We start from the raw sequence: 14,120 nt of genomic DNA, 5'->3' as shown, positions 1-14,120 counted from the left end.
GCGAAGCTATTCCATATTATATAGTCTGGCTTTGTGGAGGCATGAAATCAAAGTGACGCAATCCTCACAAACAGTGCGATAACTTGGCATTCTGGTTTGAACATACAACGGGTGGTCATTTTCTGTGAGTCTATTGTTCTAGCTAATGGTTTGTCATTTCGAATAAAGCTGGATGCCTTTCACTTAGGACGATCGTGTCCATATTGTTGCCACGCAGATCATTTCCCCAGTTTCGGCCGATCCACAAGACGTATCCAGACAAACCCATCATCACCTACGCGCATTCCAGTCTTGTAGCTGGTTCAAGTCCCTTTCGGTGTACTCTTCAATAATCTCCTGGAGAGCGTCAAGCATCAACGGTGGTGGCTTTTGCACTTGTGAGACATGGAGGTCCAACCGCTGTCTAAGAATGTCTTCCCACTCGAGTTGAATACGCTGCTGAGTGTGGTTTATCGGAAGAGGGTAGAGGGTCTAGACTATTAGTAGAGCCTTTCAAACCTGATATAATAAGTAATGCCGAGTAGGCTCACCATTCTTTGTCCGCGTTTTCGACTTTCTCCGGACTCAGGATCGAAGACATATATCTCGACAAATCCGCCTTCAACGCGTGTTTCGTTTGCTCTCAGCGGGTCTAGCTTCACGATAATCACTGTTTCGATACGGCCCTCGGATCCTCGTAGAAGTAAATCGGCATCCTGTTTAAGATCCTCGAATGATTCTGTGTACCCGAACTCAAATGCTAACCCTGGCCATATCGTTTCGCCCCTTGGGATGAGAAATGTGTCTGGGATCTTGCTACTATAGACCAGGAGTATTGTTAAAGGTATGCTATCGAAGGACAATTCTGGATTAGTTTACCTCTGAGCATAGTCTTCACTGAAGTTCTTGAAGGTGACCCTAGTATAATACCGCAGAGAACCCGGGCGTAGATCACCTATTACTATCATTGTCCCTATCCATGTCTGAATCCAGGTCGGAACGCTCTGGTGAATAAAAGTTTCTATTCGGAAACGAAGGAACCCTGTAAAAGAGTTGTAACTATATCTTCAAACGTAACCATTTATTGGCAAGCGCACGTAGACACAAGATGAATGTACACATACTTGATTTTTTCCCGTTCCAAAAAGAGTTCCACCTCTTTGAATTGCTCCGGCGTAACCTGGATCTTGCCCTGTTCCGTGTCGTCCAGGATAGCTGCGATCCTCAAGACCAGGTCTATGTTGACTAGTTCGCTCATGGTGATAAAGGTAGATGGAGACGTTGCGTGGAAGACCAGAGTAACGGGAAGGAACGTGATCAAAGGAAAGTGATGCTTAAGATCTTCGTGCAAGGAGAAGAGCAGGTAAGCTTTGCGATCATGGCAGGGCCTGACCCCCGTGTGATTGCGTTATTATTACGTATGGTGAGCATCATTCACCCTCGACCCTTCATCTAGATATTAGCTAGGATATGGCCATCATACTCAGTGAATCACTGTACTATTAACGAGATATGGGTTCGCTAGCGTGATTATCAGAATATGAAAGTCTATCAAAGCTCGTATGCCACCGAACAAATTGCAAGGCATGCTCTATCTCGAATATAGAATCACCATCTACAACTTGCATCCCTGACGCGATGTTCGCTCATCGCTGCATACTAACCGTGCATACAGAGTACTCTGAGCTGACACATCTCAACTGAAAGCATAGAACAAAACCATCTGCCTTTTTTACTTTTTCTTTGCAAGATAAACTCAAAGCGAATTTCAATCATATGTGATCTATAGATCTATCTATTGCGCCTTTTCCCTCGAGTCTGACCTTCCAAACGGACTAAACAAAGATAGATACTAGTGACATGTCGGGGGATCCTGCATAGCTTCCTTCATCATCCGTTTCAGCTCCTCGCCATCAATCTCATTCACGAAGGTCACAGTCCTCAGACCCTTCGGCGCAAGAGCCTCCTGGTAGAGATGAATATTCCCATAATTCGGACTCCCGTAGGAGATATCAACGTCGATATAAGCTATAATATTCCCGTCAGTAGCTTCTTCACAAATAACCGAATATTGGAAGAGATGAAAACCCACCGGTAGTAGTGTTCACAGCAAGCGACTTATTAACCATCAAAGCGGCAGCAGTCTCATCCCAGAAGGGGAACCTCGTTCCGTAATGGTTATGGAATAGCTCCGTGAGTGGGTTCTGGACTTCGTAAACTTCGTCAAGATATTCCTGGGTAGACTGGACTTGGTTAGCGACGTTTCCGGCGATGATAATCTCCGGAAAGTCCGCGTTCAGAGCGATTTTGGCGGCTTCGGGGTCGATCATTAAGTTGATCTAGTGGTTGTTAGACATTATCAATGGGACCCATCGAGGTAATGGAAGTCAAGCGTTGGGACTTACATCAGAATTGATATTCGCCTGTTCATACTCACCCGTAACCTGCAGTCTATTGACATCCACATACCCACCCATAATAACGAGCTCTTTCGCCAGAGACGCAAAGATGGATCACTCCGCACCGCAAGAGCGATATTAGTCAGAGCCCCGGCAGAGTAAATAGACACCTGATGCGGATGCTTGCGAACCATCTCGACCAGGAAGTTCGCGCCGGTGGTCGAGTCGTTGACGGTGATGTTCGGGAACCCTTCGACGAAGGCACCGCGAACTACACGGTTGGGATCACCTGAGCTGGGATCGTTGCCCTCCGCCTCAGCCGTTTGGTTCTCGAGGGCAAAGGCGCCTTGGAAGGGAAGGTTCCCGTGGATAGCTTCCCATGCCTGGAAGCGATGGGGGGTGTTGATGAGTGGCCAGGTGGCGCCGGGGTAGACGGGGATGCAGCTTAGATTGGCGACTTCGAGGTTGGCGAGGGCGTGGAGCGCGCATTGATGCTGCCAGGTGTTGCCGGTGTCTTTAGTTCTGTTCGTTAGATTTGGTTTGGCTGGTGGAAATTGAAGGGTGTGTACCTGATATGAGTCCGAGAATATCAATATCGCTCTTGGCTGTTATGAGAAAAGGAAGAAAGCTGACAGGGCCCCAGTCATTGTCGAGAATGGCATACTTCCTATCCTTCTGACTCGATACAGGCGAGCCGAGAGCGGCAGATGATAACAGCAGAAGCGACAAGACATGGGACTTCATCTTGATTCTAGAGATTGCTTCTTTGATGCCAGCAACCTAGAACCGTGACATCTTCGCCGTATTTATATTGACGTCCTTGGTGTGGGTCGAGCTGCATCCGCAAGATATCTCCGCATTCCTCATTGCTGAATGTCACCTTTTTTTTGACAATCTGCGTGAATTATTGGATGGACGACCTCAATGCACAATGACATTGTGACATGTAGTCTCAGCCAGCCGACTGCAACCGTCTAAGTGGATCCCGTCCAACAAACCGACAAATCGAGGCTGACCAAGCAGCCGATCATCGTCTAAGTTTCCCTTCTCGGCAGGTATTTGCGTGCTGGGGATAAGTAGTGTTATCTTTGTTACTTGTATTGAGCCATCCCCGCGATAGTTCACTCCGCAATCAGCAAGTCACCTTGGCGTTGATGATATCATGCTATAGTGGGCTCGTGGACGCGGACGTCTCCGAAGTGCCTCGGCTTGGAGGGGGGGAATAGACTACTGGATTTTATTGTGGAGGCAATTTAGTTCTCTAAGCAAAGGATTAGAGACTACTAGGGTACTTGAGCCGGATACTGATGCAGGGATGTGATCGATCCCCAACGTGATCAAGACGTATTAGGGCAGTTTGCCGGACGGATTTATACGCCAGTTCTTATTTGTCTTGAGTGAGGATCTATGCCCAATAATGTAGAGAGAGCCCTGAGAGGGTGTGGGTATCTTTCTTCCCTTTGTTGAGAGGTTGCTTAAGCACCTTCGCTGATTATATCGCGACATTCCATTATTTTACCGAAGGACTCCTATAAGCAGGGTTTTAGAGATCTATATAACAAGTTGTACCTCACTAGCACCCCTTTGCATGCCTCAAAACGGAAACCTGGATAGAAATATGCGAAATCCTGGTTTACAAATCTGCGCAGGAGAACTTGAACTTTACCGTTCTGAGGATCTTTTATCGTAAAAATGTCACAACACACAGACGAGACACGACCGACGGAAGCATTGCTAGATGAAGAAGTTGACGATGCGCGTAGGAGGGTGCAGGAATTCCGAGCAATGTATCCTTGGGGCCAGGATAACGAATCGGTGTTTTTGCCTACGAGCGAAGAGGACCAGGATTCAATTTCTCTCTATATCAGCGATTATGAAGATCAGAATTCTTCAGCAGACCTTCAGGATGTAGAATCTCAAAATGAAGATGAGCATCCTCAGGTTTCTTGTGTCCAGTGTAGCATAGATTGGGCAGTAAACTTCTTGCCAATCTGGCTTTTCTGGTGCATACTAGTACTAGTGCTTTTAGCAGGATAGCTATGGTCCGTAGTGTTATTTTCATACATCGTCTTCGGAATCCAGATTGGTGACATAGCGTTTGGCTAGATGATACAAGCGGTAGATGGAACCAAGTCCCGATAGTGAAGTGCTTTACAGAAGCATCCCGGTTTGGATATTCACGAATTTAATACGCTGTTTCTTCTCTAATATATCTTTTATTAACTAAATATGTAGTTCATCGACTATTCACCCCGGCAGTGAAGGATAGAAAGTAGCTGTAACCCTTACTCTCTTCCCCCCTCAATCCCTTCTTCCTTTCCCTTTCATATCTTCCTCAGCTAACCTGAGAAGTAAAGAAGCCGACTCCAACATGTGTTCGCCTGGGGGGAGGACATTAGGTCAGTGGTAAGGGTCAAGTACATCATATTACTAGGGTTATCACTAAGAATCTACAGGTGTTGAAACGTCGAAACAAGAGCAAAGCTGTGATGTTGTCAGTAAATCAGGTGCAACAGATCAAAGAAGCCCATTCCGGATGCCCTCCAAGGGACGTCAGCAAGGCAGGCTACCAAGTAGCAGTGCGCTTTGCCTCCACAAGTAAGCGCACCATTTATCACGGATTTTCGTCCGACCGATGACGTAATGAAATCATTCAAAATTAGGCCCAACTACGGACCAAACGTTATCTGGTGCACTGGGAAGTGTTTACTGCAATATAATTTAGCACGGTATGGGCTCGAGGTCGTCCACAAGGAAGAGGGGACCGGCGTTCCTCGAATGGAACAGGATCAAGAAAGCGACTATGACAACAATAAATGGCAGATGCTTCTCGGCAACAATCCGGCTACCATCCAAAAAGTGGGACATCTACCGTTATATCCCCACTCATTACCTAAAGCTCCTGAACGCGGCTGGCTTCAACGCGGCGCAGAACCAGATTCTCCAGAGAATACAAGAGACACCCGGCAGCTTTACCCTTTCTCAGGGCTCTCCCGACACCGGTAAGACGTACATCGCGTGCTGGCTGACCATACCCTTTGTCGCCGCCTCTATCAACGCGTCAACCCCCAGCAGGTGATAATGACCAGTCCTAGCTTGAATAGAAAACGCTGATCCAAATCTCTATCGTGGTATCACCCCAATGGTACCGTAATATTGCCGACCTGGTTACAATCGGGTTGCCTGGGAGTGTGTGTTCGGTGATACCTTGACATTCTTAGCTATGCCAGAACGAATGAGTCCGAATCGACCCCAATACGAGTCAGTAGAGCTATATCCCTATATTTGCATTATACTAACAAGAGCCGTATAGGTTTCGATAGATTTATGGGATGTGGGGCGAATAAGCATAAGCAACCAGACAGGAGTTTGGTCTGCATTCTCATCTCTTGTAATCGATGAGGGATATGCTATCAACATTTAGTTCTTTTTCAGACATCAATCAGCAGAGTATCGGCGATATGAAAGAACAATCATGCATATCGCTATGCGGTCGAGTCCCGCGGCAATCCCACCAGCAAGACCGTCACAGTGGTTTATACTACCTACAACGTGTCAGCAAGCGTCATCGAAAAGCATTTGTCGGCGAAATACCACCGAACAAAAGCTGTGCATTGACGCAGTCGACCAAAGCTAGTCGACCCATTGTCTTCGATGCAGTGATCGAGATGTTCATATTTTTGACAGACCGGCCCATACGATACTCAAGTAACCAAAGTCGACTTCCAGAGAGACATAGGCAATCGCAATCCAATTGTGATCCCTTGTCATGCCCACAGATACTGGGACCAGGCATCACTCGCGTAAAAACCGATCAGAAGAATCAGTGCTTTTAAACAAGTCCAATTCTGACTTCACGCGCCGCGTTATGACACCAGGGTATCGATTGACCATCAACATACCGTCGTCGCCCTTGTCAATTCCCGGGCTTCGGCGCTTGACGATTTCAGCCAAGGGTTGGCCCATGCAACAAAAAGAGCATACTTGCAATGCCAATACTTCTTTTTGCTCGTTTTTACACCGGGCTCGCTTGGTTCGGATAAGAGGCACTCCTGCCTCAGGAAAAATCGTTCTAGTGAAAGTTATGGCCAATCATTGGCTCAGCGACCGAAGTATTTGGCGTGATTATGTCTTTCCACCATGAAGGCAATGTCTACGGCAGAAATGAAGATATTGAATTGATCTACTACTTTATTAACGAGATGTTTACTGACGGCTTAATAATCAAACTTGAGACGTGACATCCAATAGTCGTACGTCTGCCTGCCTGAGATTTGGCCCTGACACGGTCTCGATTCGCAGTCTTTCGGGGTTCTGCTGATTTGGATGAAGGAGGAGAAAAGCCCTGCGATGAGATATACAAATTCCGACAGTTGATGTTCTCGCGTCGTCTATCAAGGCCAAGGTTCGGGCTACAACCAGTTCCGTGGCTGAGGTACTAGCGAAACGAGCTGTGTTTGAGACGAATGTGATCTGCCTTAGTATATTGGTATAAGCCCTTGATCGACATGCGCGGACAATCGAACTCGAAGCTTGGGAGATGTTCCTTGACATGTGTGAACGATTTGAAGTTTACCGGGCTTGTCATGATCTCTTGATACTAGTCAAAGAGATAATGCATGAAGACAAGCCCTAGTAGCTTGAGGAATGGATCAACCCATGCGTCTCGGTTTACGGCCCGGATCAACAATCGTCTATACCCGGGGAAAGCATTGGAAATCAACCTAACACCAGTTGGAGAGACGAACGATTATGGCAAATCTGGTGAAGTCGTCTAGTAATTCAAAGGAATCATGCTTCGGGAACCACCGGTCAGTGGACATAGAGTCGTTCTATCGAAACTCGACCTAGAAGAATGGGTTCGGCCATTGTTCGAGCGGAATGAGCCTAGATCCTAAGAACAAAAGGCGATTTACAGTCCTGAAATATTGAGAAGGAATGTCACAAAATGACATCTAATATTTTGGTGCTTAGATACGATACTCTATGAATCCATCTAGAGATATCATCTCGACCCTTTTCCAAGCGCCGCCGTAGGCCGAAGATGGACTGTATCCCGATCCGTATCATACAAACCTTCCTCAAGCCCAACCCCAATCCCATCACCATTTGCATGCGCACTCTTACCTCTCACTCCATCTCTCCATCCCCTCGATACCCTATCATTTACTCTTTCAACTCCATCTCGTCTCTCGTACGTCCCCTGACGAGAGTTCTTTCGAGCGACGAAGAACGACCGGAACGCCGTAGCGCTAGTCACCAGAACACCGACCTCGGCGATGATGAAGTGCCAGAACATTGCCCAAGTGGTATCGACGGCGCCATTATGAACGAGACCGGCAGCGCGGGTGATAGAGAAGCTGATGATAAAGATGGTGAGACAGAGAGAGCACGATAGGATAAGCTTCTGGGTGCGGTGGATACGGATGGTCCAGATGAGGTAGACGGGAATGGCGAGGACTAAATGGCGTTTAGACTATGAAAGCGTTGAGTTAGCAGGGGCGACGTACTGAGTAAATCGCCGACTATATCTAGGGCGATATTTACGGCTGAATGAACGATGTTTCTGGTTTTTTCGGAGCCGGCGTTACATTCGACTGATTGTTCACGCGTTTCTCAGTAGAGGTTCTAGAGAGCAACAGCAATTGTGAAGGGATTGAACTTACATATCCTCGGATCATCGATATACGGACAGGATAGATAATACACCATAAGCCCGTATACAAACAGACACGATGTATAAGCCACCACGAACCACCAATACATGCGCCAGTAGCGCAGATGGTGGATGATCTTTCGGAAGAAGAAGAGGAAGCTAAACTTGACGGCATTGAATGACGTCCAGCCCAGCATTCCACAAACGATCGTAAACTTATGATATCGGTATGTCATCGGCACGACATCTGAAATATTGATAGTCACTCCTTCCACGCCATTTTGTAGAGCGGCGAACAGATACATCGGACTGACGACCTCTTCGTACATGAGCGCGCTGAACGTAATCAGGAGGATGACCGCCAGGATTAAGAATCCATCGTCTATAGTTATGCGTTGTCTCTGGACCCGGATACGAATGAGGAAGCGAATAATTGCGCCGAGGAGAGCAAGCGCGAGACCGCAGCCTGTTGTGATCTGATTCGCAGCATTTTCCTTCGTTAGAAGTGATTGTAAACAATATCCTGGGGCAAGGACCTACCACAAACGCATCCTTTTGAATCCGTCCCACTCGATCCTCCGGCTTCATCCTAGCAACCAAAGCTTGACGGTACCTATCTCGGCAATAGAAACGAGAGCTTAGCTTTCAACGTCCACAAAGACTTCCCGCAAAGGATTTAAACTCGCAACCAGGCGCAAGTACGGCGTCCAAGGGTGAGAAAATACATCTATGATCTCGCCATCCCACTCAGATGAGCTCGGCTCAGCTTATCAGCCCCTTTCCTAGCGGGCTGAAAGCCCCGCATGCTGACTTCAGAGTCCTGGGGTCATCTTGCGGCTATGTATGGTTACTAGTCAAGGATCATCATGCAGGCTCCAAAGGGCCAAGGCTCGTCATTGAGTAAGTGGCTGCCGCTCTCCTGCAGCGTCGGCTGACACGAGGGGCTAGGGTGAGAGGGAGAAGTATGGATAGAAGAGCATTCTAGACTATCTGTGATTTAAGAATATGGCGTGACCTTTCAACGTAGACTGAGGTTAATAGGGAAAAGTATATGTAGTATAGTGGCCTTTCGGAAATGAATTCCTGATGAGAAGGTTTCGGAATGTGTCAGTTTTCTCGATTCTGCATGCGACCGACAAGCAGTCAATATCTTAAGTATGGATTGATACTAGCGGAGGTTTTATTATACTATGAAGGAGTTTGTAAAGACAGGTAAGTCCAAAATGTGCATGCTTCAGAATCAAACATTATGATTTTGCGTGTTTTTCTGGGGTCGTCGTTACGGATACCAATAAGATGCAACCTCTCATCAATTACGGAAGTATTCCCTCATCATTAGGTTTTTACGGACCTCTTGTTTTACTTGTTGACTCATTAAGTGAGTCATTTTCTCATTTTACTGGTTCATCTCTCAGATTCCCATCATCCCAACCGATCGCTTCAGAACAATAGAAAGCGTAAAAGAATTTATGTGGAAGAACCTAGAAGATCTCCAAACCGGACGCAGCTGTCATCAGTTTATCCGAGTAACCGACGTTCCCGTGGCTGCGTTTTTCAACTTGGATAGGCTGGGACTTGGGAGTCGACTAAGCTACAATACCGAGAGCCAGGACCTGGAGATTCGGCTGACGCCGTCAAGGGGGCATGAGAGAGCCCATCGCTCGTTCATCAGGCAGATCGAAAATAAGCTGTCTGCTCTCTGTGTCCCCGAAGATGACATGGATCCATTCATAGCAGCCACAACATACCCTGGTCACTCGGGATACAGACAAGCCGACTCAGCTATCTTGCCCCTTCCTGAAAGACCTGGCGAGCGCGATCCTCCGACCCTCGTCATTCTGTGTGGTGTCAGCGAGTGTCTGAATGAGCTCTTGAGAGAGGCAAAGTGGTGGCTGACGCAGACGCAACCACCTGTCAACGTAGTCATTACCATACGTCTCGATTTGCGGCCCCGCACCGTTATAATTGAAGTGTGGAAGCTGCTGTCTTGTAGCAGTGACTATTGCAGTGGATCTAGCGACAGTCTATGCCCTAGAAGTGCAACGGAGGTCATCTTAACACCCGAGGGAGATACAAACAATTACCGCGCATCTCGTGGTATTTCCCTGCAATTCCGAGATATTATGCCCCGTGAGCCACCGGTTGGAGGAGAAGAGATTGTCATTCCGGAACAGGATCTGGAGAATTGGGCTCGGATGATCTTCGAGCGTATGGACAGGAGATGAACAGATGGAGAGAAAATGGGGAGGGAAGAACACGTAAGAAGGAAGCCCGATAGCGTGTTATTGCTTTCAAAGTTCCCACACGATCAAGACACTAAGAATTCATTTTGCTGGTCATTAGCTACTACTACTTGGTACTATATCTTGTTGACGTATGGGCCTGCTGCAATGACTTATTATGCCCCTGCTCCAGGCGAGTACACGTGATATTGAAGATAAAAGGCCTTTCTTCTGCGATTCCTTTTTAATCAATCAACTTCTTCCACTTTGAAAGCCTACCCCTGGCCCCGAGAATTCTCACAATCATTGACCAGCCTAGGATCTTGGTCTAGTTCGCACATGTCGGACGCCGATATATCTTGTAGTCATTCCTAAATATCATCTCGGCCCTAAAGCTAAAAAGGCACAGTATCCCGATCCGCGTCATATAAACCTCCTTCATCTAGTCAACTACTCCCTAAGGGAATCTTCTACTGTTTGGTGTTTAGTTTCCCCAGTGGGGAATGCATTGAGGATAATAATCCAGCAGAGACGCGAATCCTCGGTAGTGCCAGGACGCGCGGGTCTTGGCGGGTCCACCGGGCGGGCTCCCATCCACGGTTCCGATTGCCGAACAGCTTCCTCTTCCCTCCGAATACCTCCCTGTCACTCCGATGATGCCTGTATGCTATTACTGGAAACAACAAATCGGAAGTTATCCTACCTCACTGATCACGGCATGAGGAGGCAAGCAGGATCGGAGCCTAAATCTACCCCTGTCCCTCGTGCAACAGATTGACAAGGCCCGACTACCGTTAGACTGTGAACCATCACAACCCGCAATTGCGTGCTCCGGGACCATCATCCCGCAAAGCTTGCTTGCTCGGCTTCTCCTATTTATTTCATCGTCATGTTGCACGTCTTGAGGAAGCTCCCTTTTCCATGCTCTCGTACACCGTATCTTTTCCCTCCTCCTCTGAACTCGCTGAGCTGAGCTCGCGATCTGTCCAACAGCTTCACCGCTCCGTCGGCGTTGTCGATCATCGCGGAAGACCACTCTGGATGCGTCCAAGCTTTTGACAGGGCTCCTCTGCAAATGGCCGCTTCCGTGAAACCCACGGTTGTCGGTGACACCTACCCCGTTGACTCCAAAGAGCATGATTCGCTTTCCTGGGTACTGTTAGAGGACCATCCGCTTCGGTCATACCCTACCACTTATCCGCCGGGGCTATTTAATTTCCTCGGGAGGTGGTACGCGACGGCGAAAAGATGGTGGACCGAGCGTGGCCTGTCGCTCGTGTGTCTACTTGTGATGTTTCTGTAAGTCGCCGTCTTCCCTGTCGTCAAGTGCAACTTGTATACTAACACTCTATTCGATAGGATGATCATTCAATTCCTTGCATATTTACCATATGGGGTATCTTATCTTCTGGTAACAGACCTGACCGATCAGGCAGATCTTGCCCAATGGCCTGCGGAATTCAGCGGTCGTCCGAGTGCCTGCATTTCCTATGACCCGGAGGTGCACTTGGATGCCATCGACCGCGCAGTCAAGGCCGGCTGTGCTGGAATAACAGCCGGCGTGTGGGTGCGGGACGACGAGCTTTTCGTGGGCAACCTTTCGAAATCTCATTCGAACAATACGTTCAGCAACGTTTATCTCGAGCCCCTGGTGGCTAAACTCGATGCGAGGAACCCTGCAGTGTCGCCCTCAGCCTCGCTTGACAGACCCGACCCAGCGGGACTGTTGGACCATAATCCAGCGCAGCCTTTCATGTTGTTTCTGCAACTGCGCTCATCGATCACGACTGTCTGGCCGCATCTTGTGTCCCAGATATCCTCGCTAGGTCAGAAGGGCTATCTATCGTATACCGATGGCGTCCAGATCTTCCCAAGACCAGTCTCGATTGTGATCACGGGACTAAACCCCTCGGATTTCGATTTTGTAAGGAACCTCGGGCATGAAGGCATCAACGAAAGTATATTCTTTGAAACTGTGCCAGCATTGGATCCGACCGGTCCTGAGAAAGGAATCGCGAATTCCGCGGATGCCCAAAATTTCGAGGATGATAATAGCCAATTGATTCCCCAGCTCCCATCGGAGATATTCAGCGTAACGATCAACTTCCGCGTCTCAATCGGCTCTCCCCGCGGTGGTCGCTTTTCGTGGCAGCAGATCGAGCGGATCAGGGCTCAAATACACAACGCGCATCAGCACGGACTTCGAATCCGGTACGACGCGATTCCATGTCTCCCACGAATGCTGCGTCAGATTGTATGGCGTATCTTAGTCCATGAGGGCGCGGATTATATCGAGGTGGACTGGCGTCAATGTGAAGGGCGGTCGTGGCGGTCGCTTTTCACCATCGGCAGGAGGGACGATTCTAGGTAGCCGTGGCATCAATAAATCGAAGAAACCAAACCAACAATAGCATATACCATTCGATGCGACCGCTGCAAGGACGTCGCTCACCTTATCTAAATATATGGAGAAAGTCCAGTACACAACACCCGGCGTGTTTCATGTGCAACGCCGGGGATTACTGTCCAGCGCATCCTTGGTTACACGTCGCCGGCAGAGGTGACACGGAATCACAGACGCAGAGGTGCATCTATTGAGCTCCAGAATCCGGTGGATGAGGTCAAGCATGTACGGGGCCAGCCACCTTTGCCACGAAGCAAGGGCGAATCGATCGGAATGGATGAATGCGCCATGGTTGCATTGTACATAAGGCATGTTTGGCGGTAGAGGTGGCACTCTGTTTTGATTTTACTTTCACTTCTCTTTTTTTTGGTTTTAAGGATTTAATGTGTCTAGTACGTAGAGAGCTGGCCAGACCCTCTCTTCGGGACGGACGAGTGGGATGGGAAATTGCGACGAGGCAAATATCCGAACTGTGCGACGGTGGCACGGAAGTATACGGTCGAAGCGGTGCCTGGCGACGAAGGTGGGGATTCCGTCGGGTCGAGATCGTCATTCCGGGCTTCTTTATTTTTCTGTTTTCTTTCTTTTTCCAGAGGGAAAATATGTTCTGTGTATTGATCTTGAGATAGTAGATTCTCTAGACCAACGGATCATCTAGATAGTAGCAAAGATCGTGGTAGTGTACCTGATTGAACGGATCGACCAGGATATAGTTGATCGAGAATCCCTGGTGCAGGCCGAGTGATGACCGCATGACACGTCGCCGATGCATGCCAGCCGGGCGGCATGTCGACGGTTCTGCGCCCAACGCGACTTTGCCCTCTACAAGTGATATCAGGTCGTAGCCATTGGGCAGCGGACCGGAGAACTTCCATGCTCCGTTGTCTTCTCTGTATTTCTCACTTTGTTAGATTTGTTGTGTTCAGATGGATTTTGTTTTGTCTCAGGAGATAGGGGGTGGACTGGCTACAACCCAGTTGCCTAGTTGACTGACAAGGTAACACCGATCCATCAATGCATGAATACAAGAGAAAAAAGCGAGGAAATGCCAGGGATCCACCGACTTTCCCCGCTGCCCCGGCGGCCCCGTCGTCGTTAATCCAGCGAACTAGCAGCTCTGCACCCCATTGATTGGTTTGGGCCTGTCGCATGTCCCTCTCGTTTTCTCCATCGCTCACCGTTTTCTCTCTTTCCTGTTATTTTGCTTTTCCTCTTTTGTTTTTCCTGCTTTCGATTTTTTTTCGGTCCGTCTTCTTTCTTCTCTTCCACCTCTCTCCCTCTCTCCACATCTTTCTTCACCACTGTCATTTGGATCTTCGCGATTTGATCTTCGCCATTCTTCCATTCTTCCCTTTCCCATTCTCCTTCATAACTTGAGTCCCCGCCTGGAATTCCGATCGATCTCCCGTCGTGTTTGTCGCTGGGGGACTGTTGACGAACTAGCTACTGCCGCCGCCCAC

General features: G+C 48.4%; 5 protein-coding genes across 5 annotated transcripts; 2 read left to right on the top strand and 3 right to left on the bottom strand.

Annotated features, from left to right (window-relative positions):
- Positions 1-270: 270 nt before the first annotated feature.
- LDX57_002524 (uncharacterized protein) lies at positions 271-1,237 on the bottom strand (the record flags this gene model as incomplete). The annotated part of the gene is made up of 3 exons (XM_046084176.1): positions 271-471; positions 531-798; positions 1,104-1,237. The coding sequence occupies 3 exons, from the start codon at positions 1,235-1,237 to the stop codon at positions 271-273; spliced, it is 603 nt and encodes a 200-aa protein (XP_045940139.1).
- Positions 1,238-1,831: 594 nt separating this feature from the next.
- Positions 1,832-3,122, bottom strand: LDX57_002523 (uncharacterized protein; the record flags this gene model as incomplete). Its single annotated transcript, XM_046084175.1, has 5 exons — positions 1,832-2,007; positions 2,072-2,318; positions 2,385-2,423; positions 2,570-2,892; positions 2,948-3,122. 5 exons carry the CDS (start codon positions 3,120-3,122, stop codon positions 1,832-1,834), a joined length of 960 nt encoding a protein of 319 aa, XP_045940138.1.
- Positions 3,123-7,383: 4,261 nt separating this feature from the next.
- On the bottom strand, positions 7,384-8,622 carry LDX57_002522 (uncharacterized protein; the record flags this gene model as incomplete). The annotated part of the gene is made up of 4 exons (XM_046084174.1): positions 7,384-7,838; positions 7,889-7,975; positions 8,045-8,510; positions 8,575-8,622. 4 exons carry the CDS (start codon positions 8,620-8,622, stop codon positions 7,384-7,386), a joined length of 1,056 nt encoding a protein of 351 aa, XP_045940137.1.
- Positions 8,623-9,503: 881 nt separating this feature from the next.
- LDX57_002521 (uncharacterized protein) lies at positions 9,504-10,259 on the top strand (the record flags this gene model as incomplete). The annotated part of the gene is made up of 1 exon (XM_046084173.1): positions 9,504-10,259. One exon carries the CDS (start codon positions 9,504-9,506, stop codon positions 10,257-10,259), a length of 756 nt encoding a protein of 251 aa, XP_045940136.1.
- A 1,357-nt stretch (positions 10,260-11,616) lies between these two features.
- LDX57_002520 (uncharacterized protein) lies at positions 11,617-12,627 on the top strand (the record flags this gene model as incomplete). The annotated part of the gene is made up of 1 exon (XM_046084172.1): positions 11,617-12,627. The coding sequence occupies one exon, from the start codon at positions 11,617-11,619 to the stop codon at positions 12,625-12,627; it is 1,011 nt and encodes a 336-aa protein (XP_045940135.1).
- Between the last annotated feature and the right edge of the window lie 1,493 nt (positions 12,628-14,120).

This window comes from Aspergillus melleus (genome assembly GCF_016097325.1).
Source record: "Aspergillus melleus strain CBS 546.65 chromosome Unknown contig1, whole genome shotgun sequence".
Taxonomy (NCBI): domain Eukaryota; kingdom Fungi; phylum Ascomycota; class Eurotiomycetes; order Eurotiales; family Aspergillaceae; genus Aspergillus; species Aspergillus melleus.
The sequence above is the reverse complement of the archived record's forward strand: the minus strand, read 5'-3'. Positions and strand labels throughout refer to the sequence as shown.